The sequence below is a fragment of the Ptychodera flava genome, chromosome 22, assembly GCF_041260155.1.
Source record: "Ptychodera flava strain L36383 chromosome 22, AS_Pfla_20210202, whole genome shotgun sequence".
In the NCBI taxonomy this organism is placed as follows: Eukaryota; Metazoa; Hemichordata; class Enteropneusta; family Ptychoderidae; genus Ptychodera; species Ptychodera flava.
The window spans coordinates 6,704,529-6,720,258 of NC_091949.1; the positions used below are offsets into that span (position 1 = coordinate 6,704,529).

At 35.5% G+C, this 15,730-nt stretch overlaps 1 protein-coding gene across 50 annotated transcripts in view; it reads left to right on the plus strand.

Moving 5' to 3' along the window:
- The window catches only part of LOC139122555 (ankyrin-3-like), a 193,505-nt gene that overhangs the window by 87,529 nt on the left and 90,246 nt on the right, over positions 1 to 15,730 (plus strand). For all 50 annotated transcript variants that reach the window (XM_070688054.1, XM_070688071.1, XM_070688084.1 and 47 more), the window contains one exon: positions 7,925 to 8,023. In XM_070688054.1, the coding sequence (XP_070544155.1) occupies positions 7,925 to 8,023 (99 nt within the window). The remainder of the gene's footprint in view (positions 1 to 7,924; positions 8,024 to 15,730) is intronic.

Here is a 15,730-nt window from a genome sequence, read left to right on the forward strand (position 1 = left end):
GTCTCAGGAAATTTAGAAGTATTAGAATGCAGGTTTGGTTGAGAATCTGTATTTGAAATGGACATGTCAATACTGGATTCACCACAGTTGTAGAAATACATTATTTTTAAAATAATAATTCTCTAAAATGTTTCTTTCAGTTGGCAAGTTGAGAATGTATTAATCAACATTGTAGTTGCAGTTTTGTACTAAGGTTTTATATCTGGCCATTTTTTTAGTTTTGTCGGTGTAACTTTTCAGGGTGGTGGGTGAGCTTGAAAATGTTACGCTAATTTTTGTGTCATTTTACCAGTGTCCCATGTTACAACCAACTGCAGGAAGAAACCACAGCAGTAATACCTAAGTTTCAAAACAGTTGTTGAAGTTCCGACTTCTCATATCGGCTACAGAGTGATGTAATGCTAGATAGCCATTCTAAAAACTTCTGTATTCTCATTACTGGATCCGCGTTGGGTAATAAATCTATTGACTGATACGATTACTACAGAAAGACACATTTTATTGATGAGAAAGAGACAATTAACTTGACATTATAGTGTTATGTATTTCATGATCTGAAATAAATGATAAGCAGTACAAGTATTTAATGTTGTAAATTCACAGGAGTTATTGAAACTTTTTTGATTTGCAACTACTGTGTAGCTATGACTAGTGTGATGTGCAATATTGTTTGGCTTGGAAAGTTAGGCAGATCATCCTTATCCAAAGCCTGCATATCCATGCATTGCAGACAGCTGAGTTAGGCAAATCGATAGTAGTATTCTGTAACAGGGTTCTCCAGAAGAGGATTTTGATGCGTGGGCCACAACTCATTTTCCTTTAGCAATCTATTCATATGTTAATGACTGCACTCAAGAATATATATTTACAACAAAAGAATATACAAATTATATGCTGTTATGTTGAATTGGTCTACTTCTATTTTTCCAAGCTATGGAGAACACCGTGCTTTTAGATTTTAAGGTTATTGGAACAGGTAGGCTGTGTTAGAACCACCAGGTCACAGCAGGTGGCTGTTTAGAAATCAGGCCTGGATTCAGAGTTATTAGAGTTAGGTGGATATTGATCAGCCCTGCCAGGCACTGTGTACATAGATCTGGGAACAAATGATATATACTCAGGTGTTATCAGCTGTCATAGCATTTACAGATGAGGAATAGCAGACAATTCCCTTTTGGGTAGAGTTTGATGTCGATGAGTTGTGAGGTATGAGATCAGGAAATTGCCTGCTCAGTTAATCGTATTTAATGTTCCAAGCACATGCCAGGTGCCTTGAAAAGACGGAGTGTGAATAATAATGTTGATGATTAAAAAGATAGATGTTTATTCTCAAGGAAAATTTCAAATGAAATGCGTTTATGATTTGTTTGCAGAATTTTACAGAGCACCTGAGAGAAATTTATCATGTTGTAATATGTCTTTTGTTAATAAGAATGATGGCTGCAATGAAGGTAGACAGATAACATTAATCAGTGTTCTCCGTGGTATGGTAAAATACAAGCGTGGTAATTTACATAACAATACACAATTTGCATATTTTTTATGTGTGAAAATGTATTCAATTGTATGCTATAAAAACATGAGAATAGATTGCTGAAAAAAGAGGGGTGGCCCACCTGTCAGAATTCCCTTGTGGAGAACCCTTATTCATAGAAAGGAAAAAAACGATGACAAAGGACATGAAGGAGGAGGTAGTAGTTATGATGATCACAAGAAATGATAGAAATTGTGCAATGAACGTAGAAGACAGTGGTTGAAAGACAGAGAACAGCTGGATGGTGGTTATCAAAATGTTGGAAAACGGAAAATATGTTGAACTACAGGGTATTGTTATATAGAAAAGATGAAAGGTGTGATAAAGGTATGATGAAGAAAAATTAGTATTGAAGATGCATCAGACTTGTCATAGAATATTATAATTAATGCAAATAAGTGACAAATTAAATTTGTGTGAGGGTGTTGAGTGTAATGTAACTGACAATATTTGGTATAGGACTGACAGGAGTCCAGAAAATTGCATGAAACCATTTCCTTGCTTGATATTTACTCTACTTGTAAAGGAAAAGGAAAATGGCAGATGGAGAATGCTTCCCCAGAGCTGACCTGAGAGATATATGTTCCTCAAGATTTGATACTCCCACTGGGTTGTCAGCCTGTTCATTGCAAACCCTGTGTATCAAAGTGGTGTTCCTTAGGCATGATGGGAGTCCTGCCCTGGAACAGAAATGCAGAGTCGTCGTGGAATGTTAATTTGAATGGGTCAGAAGGTCAACTTAGGAATAAACCATTCCTTTAGAGGTGACGTTGACTGAAGATAGGGAGTGAGCAATTCTGGATATAATAAGAAATAGTGTTTAAAAACACTTTTTATGCTGTGAATGGAAATAAATGAACGTAGTGTCATTTTTGTTGAGTAGTCTTTAATCAGTTTATTTCCATTTTAATAGAACATTCCTCACCAAATCCAACGTAGCTCAACCCATCATAACATGTTTTGAGTCAGAGTGAAGTATTGCTGTCCAGTGGTTTTGCTAATTGGAAATTCCATGAGCCCCTAGTACACAAACTAATCTAATGATAGCCTTGTGTGAGTGTGATACCGCCCTCCTATTAATCTTGGCAAATGTCTGCAACCAGAGAACACCGCATATCAAGATTCAAATGTTATTGTCTTCTTCCTGATATGTGGGCAAATATTGTGGAGAGTGTGTTTTCCATCAGCCAGACAAAGGCACCTTGTGTCTTTGATTTATTAATCAAGGTTATTTCAGGAGAAAATATAATAAATATGTTGTATTATGGAACAAAGTTACCATTTGTAATGCTGTAAGTCGTCAATTTAGCACTGTAGCATTTCTTTAGGTATTAAGGTATTCGAATTATGACAGTTAAAAGCATGTTTCCGTTTTAGATATTTTTCATTATGATATCATCACAGGAAATATATAATTAATTTGCCATTAAAAGTGTAGACAGGGGGCAATGTCATTGTACAGTTCTTTTATACTCACATTTAAGATGGAAAATTCGTTTTTGCAAACTGTAAGAGAGGTAGAAAATTGTCCAGAGGTACTAGGTAGCTAGAATTATTACCTTCAGGTGTATGGTATAGAAGAGTACAGACAAGTGAAGTCATGAGTTAAAATTGATATGCACATTCTAGCTCTTTATCTATTACAAAGACACTAAACTTGTTGTGTAATTTTATATGGTAATGTTCTGTGAAGTGAATTTCAATTTTCAAAATAAAAACAATCAACGTAGAAAAGATAAATAATACCATGATTAAGGTAGTATGCTCCTCGAAAGTGAAAGCCTTAAACATTCGCTCAAAATTTCCTCGAGGAATATTTCGACCAGTGTCTTTCAAAGTCAAGAATAAAAATCAGGGGTCACAATGCATATTTTGATGCTAGAGAAACGAGTTACCCAAGATTTACCGATATATGAAATTCAGAATGGCCGCCTTCCCTGTGTTAACTCTATGGAGCATGATAAAATTTTGGATTTTTCGAAAAACTAAGACGGAAAATGTTTTCTTACACCAAGAGCTTAAAATGAACCCCGATAAGTGGTAGATCTGAAAAAATTTGTAAAAATTTGAGAGTCCAAATGTTTGTCCCTGAGGCACATTCTACCTGAAGTATTAATTGAACTGTATACCTTCGCCAGGGTTACATTTTCAATCAAATTTTGCGGGCTTTGTGAAAGCAGGTAAAAGAAAATAATTGATACTTTAATTTCTATAAAATATAAAATTTCAATGGTAGTGCATTTCTTGAACAAATAATAAGTTCTAAAATGTTAAGAGATATCTGTGTCAGAACACATGAACTGTCAGGCCACATTAAAACAACCCTTTCTTTGCTATGCTTTGGCCCAAATCCATTGTTGTAAATGGTGAGTGTGGACCTATTTACAGAGAATTGGGGTGAACAGGTTTAAAAAGTTGTGCTACATTATCAAAGGAAAAAACCCTCCTGAACTTTCACAGTTACAAGGCTTGTGCTAATGTATTTGTGTAAGGAAATCTCTTATGGTGTTCAGTTTCAGTAATTTCAAATTTCGTATTTTGTTGCACCAAGACAGAGGCTGCAGGCAAGACTCTTCAATAATCAGTTGAATAACTTGTAAGTGTTCTCCCACCGTCGCGTCCAGCCAGAAACCTGTAATGAACTGTCTTTGACAAAACTTGTGTGGGTGTGAATGCATGTTTGGTGATTTTGCACAATTTTGCATAAATGATAGAAAATTTATGAACTTTGGTATCAAATGTAGATCATAGTTAGGTAACGATAAAATTCTAGTGATGATAAATGCACAAATATTCGTTGGAAGAGCTGGAATTTTAATGTCATGTACAGGTGAAGTTGTTGACGAATTGTGCTGAAGTCGAAATATCTAGCCTGGGGTATGAAAGTCCTAGGTACGTGTGCCTAGATGACAGGAAATTGGAAGAGTTTGAAACACTGATTTGCGAATTAATTCCTCAGAAATGTGTATCAAACTACAGACAGATGCTCCAGGGATAGTCCTCTTCTAATATCTCTGTCCCTGGTCAGCTGATGTCTTCTCTCACTGTTCAGTTTTTTCAGCCTCACACAGCTTCCCAATTTTACCTTTTCTTGTTCTGTTAGTCAAGACTGACCCAACAAAATGTTCGTATTTTCATTGACACATTATTTCCTAGACATCTACAGTAAATTTAGTGTAACCTGGATTCTTATTGTGACATTTTTACCCTGCAAAACTACCAAATTCCTCAATACAGTCACACCCCCTGGTAGTGAAGTATTCATCCAAGCTCCAGAAAGTGTGACTTTTGTCAAAATTTTCAGTCTGTGTGTCAGCTACATTTTTCTGGGAGTATGTTGAAATACCCAGTATTTTGCTTTTCGACATGATGCAAGCATGTGAAATGCATCCTTATTGTTGAAGCCTGAATTAGTGACCGGCCTGAAAATCTGTCATCAACAGTTTGAAAAGAATACCTAACACTGACAGATGTGAAGGCTGTGTTGGCAAGCTGAATACTGTATACATTTCCACATGCTGTAGAGAGCAGAGCAAGAAACTGATATATATAAAAGGCATCAAAAATGGACAACTATTGTTATAAGGCTCTAGTTACTGAGTGTTCAAGCCTAACATACACCTCAAGACCCTGTTTCTCTCTCTGAACAGGTTCATCATTGCTATTGAAAACAATGAAATTGAACCACAGTGCTGAAAGGCTTTAATATATCGAAATTTTGTAAAATGATCGATAAACCATGACTTAAAATAATAATATCTGTAACTTTTTTAAATATATTTATATTTATCATTTTTGTTCCATAATGCTAGGAATTTTCTTTGTCTTCTCACTAACATGTTTTGAAATACAAGTGCAGTGTATTACATTTTCCAACCCCGTGCATTTTGTTCAACATTCAACAATATTGTTGACAAATTTATTTTCATCCTGGACTTAAATTCAGTTTTCAACAATAAAATTTGACATGATACACGTAAATTTGTGGTGACAAGGTCAATGCTAGCCATTTCCAATGAGTTTTGAATCAGAAGAAAATACTCTCTTAAATAACACAACAAGAAAGCTTCAGCTATTGAGGCTATCAAGTCTGCAGATATCAAAATTTTCATTCATATGCCTGTCACTCATTCAGGAAACCTGATTGACATTGGCAGAGAACGAACAGCAAGCAATGTTACCAATCAGTGTACCTCATTAACCGCTGTGAAAAATAAATAAACTCGGACCTTCAATCATGGAGTGATCCATTCACAGTTTTGTACAAGCGCAATGCTCATTTTCGTTTTAGCATTGAGGGTAATTAATAACATTAAGGGACTGCAAATGCAATTAAGATGTCGTTTGTCTCAGTGCACTTTATGAAATATTGTATCAATTATTGAATTACAGATAAAATCAATGACATGATTTTTGTCCAGTTTAAACAGGCAGGTCTGGAATGAAATTGTACACAGATGTAGGACACAAGTCTGGGTGTACATTTTCATTTGCATAATGGAATTTATCTGGCTATGCTTTTTTTTCACTAATTAGCATAATTAATTCACCTTTTGCAGAAGGGTTATAAATAATCATGTGACCTGAATGCACTCTTTTTGGATTTCATGACTCTTGTCTGTCATAACTTGTGCTGTGGCTGTGGCTTTCAGAACACTGGGTATCTTTGTCAATCCTGAAATGGTACCCCAAAGCAGGATGGGTAAATTGGCAGAGGGAATGAGCAAACCCCTGAATTTGCCTTTGAATTTTTAATAGCGCCTATCAGAGTGGGTCGGTCCATTCTCAGGGAAGGGGGGATGCAACTCCTGATATTATTGCAGATGGGCCTCCTACACTCATAGTGGTGGCGTGTGAGTACTGCATGTGTACATAAAAACCTGAATCGTGTACTGTGTACGTATCGGAGATGGAACGGTAGTGTAGGCTGGATTGTGTTTATCAGTGCAGGCAGCGGTGAAACTCCCAGCAGTGGTACTTCCTGGACAGTCTTTTGTTAAACTGAGGATATCGCATTTAGAAGACAACTTTTTTCTCCTCCAAACAAAACTTGGAATATATATTGCAGAAGAAAAGCATGGGTGTTACCTGGCACCCAAGCAAACAAGTAGGGGATAAAACATGATCAGCGAAGTCCGAGGGAGGTCGTAAAAATTTACAGAGAAGCCACATAGATGGTGATCTTGGGAATGCCCGAGCAGGAAAGTGAAATTGGCTGAAATATACATAAGACTACAACCTGGGGATTGGACTATTTGTATATGTTAGCGCCAACTAATTTTAGATTTCCACATGGATTTGTAGCAGTATATGCCATGATATGATGGAGAAGGATAATGCCTCGGTGTCTAGTTTTGTCCTTGATGATATCTTCATGTGTTTGGATGCATCCTTTAAGCTCCTTGAAGAAATCAGCATGGATGATTTTTCAGAAGACGTCAATGAAACACAGGTCCTAGAGTTCTCTGTTACTATATGTGTGTGTGTGTTATAGTATGCGTGCAAGATGTGGGTGTGTGTATGTGTTTCCCGTTTAATTGGGTCAGATATCTACTTTCCAGTTCTGCAGAGGTGAAGTGCGTTGTATCACAGTGGTGTGAAGTTGACACAAAAGTATAGCATTGCCCTGAAATGTTTGCTTAATTCCCATGCATTATGACAAGCAGCCTTGACAACTGCAGGAGTCGGCCACCTCATCCCAGGTCCTCAACCAACCATTCCAGTTTTTACTCACAATCTTCTATAAGCACCACCCAATCGCACTAGCCAGCCCATGTCATCCACATTTCACAGGCTTGAAGGGTCATCCCACAGTAGTTCAAGAACAACAGCTCACGGTGTTTTTCTGAAAAGGATGGAAATTGATTGCCAAGGAGTTTCCGAGACCCCCATCAGCTAGAGGTCACAGTCAAGCATGCAATTGAGGTCATGTTACCAATATATGACTTAGATCTGATAAAATAAACACCGCTCCATGTTTTCAGCAGGAATTTTTTTAATGGTCCACAGGGACAGTGGTTTTAAGTATGAAACCCCTGTCTTTTGATTCATTTGTCATATCATTGATTTTATGATTGTAATTTTAAAAATTGGAGCAGGATACTTCAATTCCTATTGTTGGCATAGAATCCTTGGTACGTGGTTTCCCTCCACTGATTTTAAACTTGGATCAAAATAACAAAGACACACCGCATCTGAGCTGTAAATTTGTTATTGATCTGTGAGTTTTTAACAGTCATTATGAAATTGTTGCAGTATAACAATCACCAAACATTGATTTTCTTATGTCAGCTGTTTGCGTACATGTAAGTGCACTTTTTTGTGTATTGAAAATGGAATATTCCTTCAAAGAAATAAAAAGTCGTTTGTCTTTATTTTGTTCCTTCACAGAATGGACTCAATGCATTGCATCTTAGTTCCAAGGAAGGCCATATCAATATCGTTGCAGAGTTATTGAAACGAGGTGCAAATGTGGATGCCGCAACAAAGGTAGGGAAATGTGAAGTTTTTGTCGTTCTGCCTGCACTGAATTTTATCAGTGCAGTACAGCAATATGGTAACATAAAGATGTACGGAAGTGTAAAACAACTTTCTATGCTGTCACCATTTCTAACATTCTGAATGGCAAAGACCATCAGACACAGCATGTTGTATGTGATGGAATTTTTACTTTGAAAGTTTGTATTTTTTCACGTTTTTCAAGAAATAATATCTGACTTGTTCTTGCAAAATGTGAATAATGTGTGAAACAAAATATTGCCTTCAGGAAATAACAAACAAAGGTTGAAATCTGGATCATCTTGAAATATTTATCACATCAAAATAAGGGTAGTAGGTTGCGTATGTTTGAGCTGTGTTTTGTTTGTGTGGATGAATTTTTTGCCAAGAATTACTGACTTGTTGTCAATATTTGAACCAGAAATTTTCATGGTTCTCTGTATTTGCCTCTTATAATCTTATCAAGATTTACTGGTATAAAAAAACTTTCATGTAATTGGATTGCCTTCGTAGCTGCATTCAGATTGACATTAAGAAAACGGGTAATATTTACAAAAATTTGTTTAGGCAGATTTTTGACATTCTTCACGCAAACAACACCAAATCTGTTCAAATTATGTCTTTAAGAAGCATTGATATTAAGGCTGACTTCAAAACACTTCAATTATAATCATGTTAAAAAAGCTTAATATCAAGCATATTGGCTGTCTTGTCGTGCTGTAGGTAACTATTTTATCATTGTAAACTTAGTACCTACAGCCTCTCTTTAATGTCAAGTTTTATAGTCAGCACTTCAATATATGAAAAGTGATACCTTTCTTACTGGATAGGCATTGGCTTGAAGTCACTGATTTTTAGTTCACATAACATTTTATCATAATGTGTCATCACCAATGAGCCATGCTTAAGCACTGTGATATTTAAGGTTAGGATACTTTCCACTCAAGAAAACATCCTGTGGTTTCTTTCATAGTCAGAATTATTTCAGGAAAAATGATCAAGAAGTGATATTTGTGTAATTTTGAAAAAAGGAATGAGAATGAAAAAAACATCAGTGTTTGTCTCAATGTGCCACATTAAGGTGTTAAATAAAAATATGCAGGGTTAGCAGTCCTTTGTGAAGCGACATTTAGGTTTAATTAGCTCTCAACAAATACAGGGTTGTTCCTCACCTGACCTGTGGGTCATGTTCTCTTCAAGTGACGGTATGTTGAAAATTTGGCATGCAGAATTTCGCTTTGACATCAGTAGAGGCTATGCAACAGTCTATATTCAGAGAAGCAAATTCTAAAGCATTGCATAATCTGCAATACATGATTGGCTGTTGCCATGGTAAATAACTTTAATATATGTTAATTTTATGCAAATAATAAATATATGCAAAGCTATTGGAACATGTACACATTTCAGGCCAGTAATAAACTATAAAGATAGACTGATTTCAGAATATTCCCAACTCTCACAAATAAATCTTCAATAATTTCTTGATGATGCACTTTATGCAGGAAAAAGTTAGATGAAAAAGGCTGGTTATTAATTGGCATCAGAATGAGCCCCAAGATGGACAGGTGTTGGGCAGGTGTTATGCATTAAATATATGGACATACTTTTCACATGACAGGAGAGACGATTAACAGATGAGAATGCAGTAATTCATAGCTTCCAGTCTGTGATATTAAGGGAAGTCTTGTTCCGAAACAACCAGGCGTCTGTCTTCAAATGGCATTGCTTATTTAGAGTGTTTGATGTTGATGGCTGTCATAAAATGCTCTTGCTATTTTTAACTTCTCATGAAATAATGTCCATACTGTCGTCACCTTGGTAACATGGCAACGAAAGTTGAAGTAGTGAGTGTTTCTTTTGGAAATATAAAACCTTGAACTTTTTCTGTACACAATTTGTGATGATTATCCAATTTCTGAGCAGTAAGGTCTGCACAATTGTCCAAAGTCTCCAGGAGTAGTGTAGTACTTTGGGCAGGGTCATTTGAATAATACATTTTCAAATTTTAAAATAAAGGAACATTTATTGAATAATGGTGACTGCTTTACAGTCTGTTTGAATGATGACACTGCAAAAAGTTCTCACCAAATTCCTTCACCAATCGAAGTGACATCTCTCATCTGGCAACAAATAGCAAAACTCCATTTATGTGGCTATTATTCAAAATATTCTCACGTAAACTATTTCACTAAAGACAGTCGTTTGCAGCTGTGGTGAATGGTACATTTTAAAGAAAATGAATTCCACAAAAAGTCATGTGCACAACACAAACCAACCGTGACTTGTCAGCTGTATCGTGAATTTATAATATCAAAATATTAAATTATCCAAAATGCTGCCACTTCAGAAAAGCAGAAAGATGTGGTTAATATTTAATTAATACTTTTTATTATAAACTCTACCATATTTTGAATGCCCTGGTAAGTTTCTGTGGGCGAAGTTAGACCTCTGTAATCAGAATGGGGGGATAGGTGAAAGGATGAAATGGTTGTAAAAGCTGTACTTGATAAAAATGAGATCTCTGTATTCAAAATTAGGGGTGAAAGGATGAAATTGGTAAAAAGGCATACTTGATAAGAGATGGACCTCTGTATTCTGAGCACAAAAGATGCAGTTGATAAAAATTAGGTCAAATATAGCTTAGGTTTACTACACATACTGCTGCACTCTGAGCTCTGGATGAACTTTGGAAGTCAGTACCTGAAAATGTCATGCTGTTCTTTCAAAATATTCATTAGCGTTTCATTTGAAATAATGTTTACATTCAACCTCAGTTCAGAACATGTATTCTCAGCCTGCCGCAAGTAAAAATTTTAGACCCTCTATCTTCTTGGAAAAAATGGTCTGCATCAAGGGAGGTTTTATAAGATATCTGAAAATTGATGGCACTTATACATTGTCACGCAGGATTTGTTGTGTTGAAAGTGATAATGTCAGAGCTTTACGAAGGATTTGAGTAACCTGACTGGGCATACGATTCGCATTGTTTATGGGTGATATTTTGTGATTTTCTTCAACCCCAAAGGACAGAGCCCCGATCGGGTTGCGGCTTCCAGATGGAGAAAAGGCAGAATAATACCCTTGAGATTGAAACCTAGTACAGACATAAAGCAGATTTTCAATTTTGTAAAAGGTTCCAATTGTTCACAAAATTTATGCAATTATTCACGGTGAACTCACATGGTCTGTTGTGTTTACTTTTACATTCAATGGAGCCTGAGGACTTTGATACTCATGGAAATATAGAAGTGTTGTTTAGGGTCATCAAGTTTGAATTTTAAAGCTTGAAAATGAAGGAACTTAGAAAAAATCTCCGTGAATGTTGTTGAGGAAGCCTGCTAGACTGTAAACAGTGTTTTTAAGAGGCACTTCTAGTCTGAATGTTGGAATATTTCCTCTGTATTGCTTGAAACCAATGTTGAATCATCGTGTCTTTCAAATTATGGAATTGGCAACTTTTTTGTCTTGATGAGTCCAAGGACGGATTGTTTTTAAAACATATTCTCCTACTGTGAAGTGACTCAAGCTTGGAATTTTCTGCCTTTTATTTATTTAAAGTATTATTTATAAAAGTTGTCACAAGTTCAAGAGGAAGGATATAATTTTGTGTGATTAATATTGCAAAGAATACAAACCATTTACCCAGAACCCTGAAAGCAGCAGTTGCAGTTGCAATTGCATGTCTTTCAGAGAAAACAAGTGGAAAGAATAAAATTCAGCCAATAAACTGAAATTGAATTGAGGGAGATCGTAATGTACACCGTCAACCCCTAATTTTTGGTGTCCACCCCTAATTTTTGCCATAGAAAACAATAGGTAATGCCAAAATTTAGATGTGTGGTTTTGCCATTGATGGTAAAAAATGACCCTAATCCTAAAAAAACCATTTCCATTGAAATAAATCACAAGCTGTCTGAATAGCTAGCCATGGATATTGCATGTTAATTTTAACTCGTGTATTAAAAAATAAAAAGAAAGAATCAATAACTTCTCAACATCTTTTGGTTAATGTGTTCTGTGTTCTGAATATGCGATGTGAAATTGTAAAAGAAGTTTACATTATAGTTTTATTTTATTGATTGTATTGTAGCAGTTTTGTAATAGACTTCATGTGCAAATATCTACTGTAATCTTCACTGTACGTTTATCGTAATATAAAGCTGATAATGCAATGGATATCATCAATGAACCAGTGTTTTCACATTGAAATGTAGCTTGAATAGATCTCGACATTGACCTTTCAGTATATCTAATCGTCGAAATTTGTTCTCTGCTGGCTGCTTAAATCATTTCCCAATCCCTTCGGTAAATATTTGTTACCATGGTAACGTTGATGTTAAATTTCATTGACGGCAGAAATGGAATTACTGACTCTGAACACAAAGCCATTACCATAATGTGTCTTTCTAGAGAATTGCCCCTTTTGTGTTGTGATGAGTATATTGTGATCCCAAGCCAAGCAGATGTGTCAGTCTTTTCAATCTTATGCAGTCAGACCCAGCTAGCTTTGACGTAACTGTGAACTTTGACCTCATCATTGGATATTTGGTCAGACATTTTACCTCAATAAATTGCTTATACATTTTATATATATATATATATATATATATATATATATTATATATATATATATATATATATATATATATATATATATATTATATATATATATATATATGTATATATACATATATATATATATAGAGAGAGAGAGAGAGAGAGAGAGAGAGAGAGAGAGAGAGAGAGAGAGAGAGAGAGAGAGAGGTGGGGAGAGAAAGAGACCAAAGTATACATTTCCAAATGTTGTTGTTGGAAATTACAATGCTCAATGCCAAAAGCAGAGCATTACATATAATAGCACAAATAACTTCAAGTACAAAGTAGTAATATTTGTTACAGATATTGTTACTTTGTACCTGAACTTATTTTTGTTATAATTTTGTTGAACCTTGTTGACTTTTGCATTTGATTGTAAGTTTACGAAACGATTGAGGACAAAATTTTTTTTTGGTTTTTTGTCATGCAAAAGTATATAAAACAATTTTAATAGCAACTTTATCCAAAGTTAATGAAGGTTTGATGACATTATAACTTTGACAAAAATGAATAAATAGTGTAAAACAATTACAGCTTTAATCATCATCTTTGTATCAAATATTTCATTTTCACTACAATCTTTGTATCAAATATTTCATTTTCACTACAATATCACATGAATGTAACTGTTTCTGTAAATACAAGCAGTTGATGTATGTGGTTGTAAGCATGGAAGGGCTTCGTGTTTTCTTTGCATTACTGAGGGTCAAAGGTCATAAGTTGCGGTCTACCACGTGTGACCTTAAGCAGCCCAGGTCATGAAACAGGCTTGTTCACACAGGATAAAATAAATAACTGGATTTCCGTTACTTGAAATTTTGAGCTTTTTAAGAGTTGGATAAGGTTGATAAGTGTTGATGTCTTCAGGAAAATTAGGTGCAAGTCAGTGATAAAGAATCTGGTGTAAACAAAAAGGTTTCAAAGGATATGCTAAGTTCAAAAACAGGGTATTAAAATCACTGTAATATATTTGGGTCAAGTTCAGTACAGTAGAGTGTACACCACAATTTGTGTTCAAAACTGACAATAGCGGGTGAAATAGTCTGACAAAGTCCCAGGACTTGCCGCGTTCTCTGCCGGGATTGTTCAATGTGGAATCATAATTGATTACATGGCACTAATCCAGCTGAGTGAGAATTAAACTTCAGAAGAAAGTACAAACATTGACCTGTCAGAGAAGTTTGAATTCCGGGAAAAGTGCTTTTCTGGATGACTGCCATTAAAACTCGTCTGTGCTCTCATGGTCCTGAGTTCAAACCTTGCCAAGAAAGTTTGAATCTAAATGTGCTTTTAACGGATGCATTAGTTGTATTAGTAAATCATTGAAGTGGATGGGTACATCAGACTGGTGCTTGGTTAATGTAAAAGTCATGTCAGTGTGTATTTTATCAACACCTGCCATGATGTTGGCAAGAATTTTGGAAAATATTTCCTCTGGTGTGATCCTGAAAATTGTAACTCAGTAAAACTACAGTTGGAGAAAAAAGTTCAAAGTCTTGAAATTCTGTCACTGCATAGTTGTGAACAGATTCTGTACAGAACTGTCAACATTTCACTTCAGCTGACATTAATTTCATTTGTGGCTTTTGGAGGTTTTCTGAATTTTCTAGGTTTGTTTTGTTAAGTGATGTTCATGAATACTTTTCTTAGTGGCAGTGTTTCTTGGAAATGTTTGAGACATGGCTAGATTTTGAGGTGACAATTTTGTCAAGCAAGATGTGTATTAGGTCCTGGAGTTCAGACTTTCGAAAACAATTCTAAATCGATTCTTTTTTCTCAAGACCACAACCAGTTTTACCTTGGAGAAAATCTCATCCACTGAACCAAGTATATCTTGTGTCACACACGAGTGTTTCTCTGCCTGTAATTCTGAAACCAATTGGTGTACAAGATAGCTAAATAGTGAGATGTAGACGTTTTACCACCATACCCTGTTTTACTCTTGACAAGGGGTGTACGAGTGTTTAGGGGCTTCATGTCAGTAATGTTGTGAAAAGATCAATAGCTTTAAAAAGCGTGACAATATGACAAAAATGACTTTTGAAAATTACATTTTTAGGGATTCAAAAAGCCCAATCATGATAAGCCTGTGTGGTTTGGACAAAGACTCTAGTTTGGAGAAGTTGTAGAGGTTTAAGCCAAATCTCTCAAAAAAACTTTTTTCCCCTCAACAATGAAGTTATGATTCTGTCATTGCATACATCTGGATCCCGTGTGACCTCTCTGAACTCATTACCTTTTTAGATCCATGTTGTTTTTGGTTTGTAACGGTTTTTGCGGACATACAAAGTGAAATATAGGTAACAGTACCAAGGAGACATAGACTGCAAACTTGGCATTGAATTATCTTATTATTTCAGTTTGGTAAAACTTGAAAAAGTTCAGGATCTCTGATCATTGACAAGTAGGCTACGTTTATAAATGAGGTAAACGGTGGAGCCCAAGGCCAGCACAAATGAGACGTATACTGCTTTCATTTGCCCATGGACACAGCTGCCGTCCAGAGCATGCTTGGAATTATTATTAACTTAGAATGGACGTACAATCATGTGTAAATATCTTAGACATTTAAAGGGACAAAGTCTGCCATTTTTCACGAATTTTATTTGATGCAAGATACTACTTATATTGCTTGACATGTTGAAAGATACTGAATGAATGGGTGACCATGCATTGTTCGACCCCTGTTTTAGACACGATACATGAAACCATCACGAAAATGAATTAATGGTCATGACCATTAATTCATTTTCGCCATGGTTTCATTTAATTTGTCTAAAACCGGGGTGGAATATATGCATGGTCACCCATTCATTCAGTATCTTTCAACATGTCAAGCAATATAAGTAGTATCTCGTATCAAACAAAATTCATGAAAAATGGCAAACTTTGTCCCTTTAAAGGTAGTATGCGCCTTGAAAGTGAAATACTTAAACTTTTGCTCAAACTTTCCTGAATGAACTGTCAACCATTCTCTGACCAAATTGAGAAGGAAAATCAGTGGTCAATATGCAAAATTTGGAACTAGAGAAATAAATTAGAAACATTTACCAATATTTGAAATCCAAAATGGCCATAATCCCTCTGTTAACTCTGTAG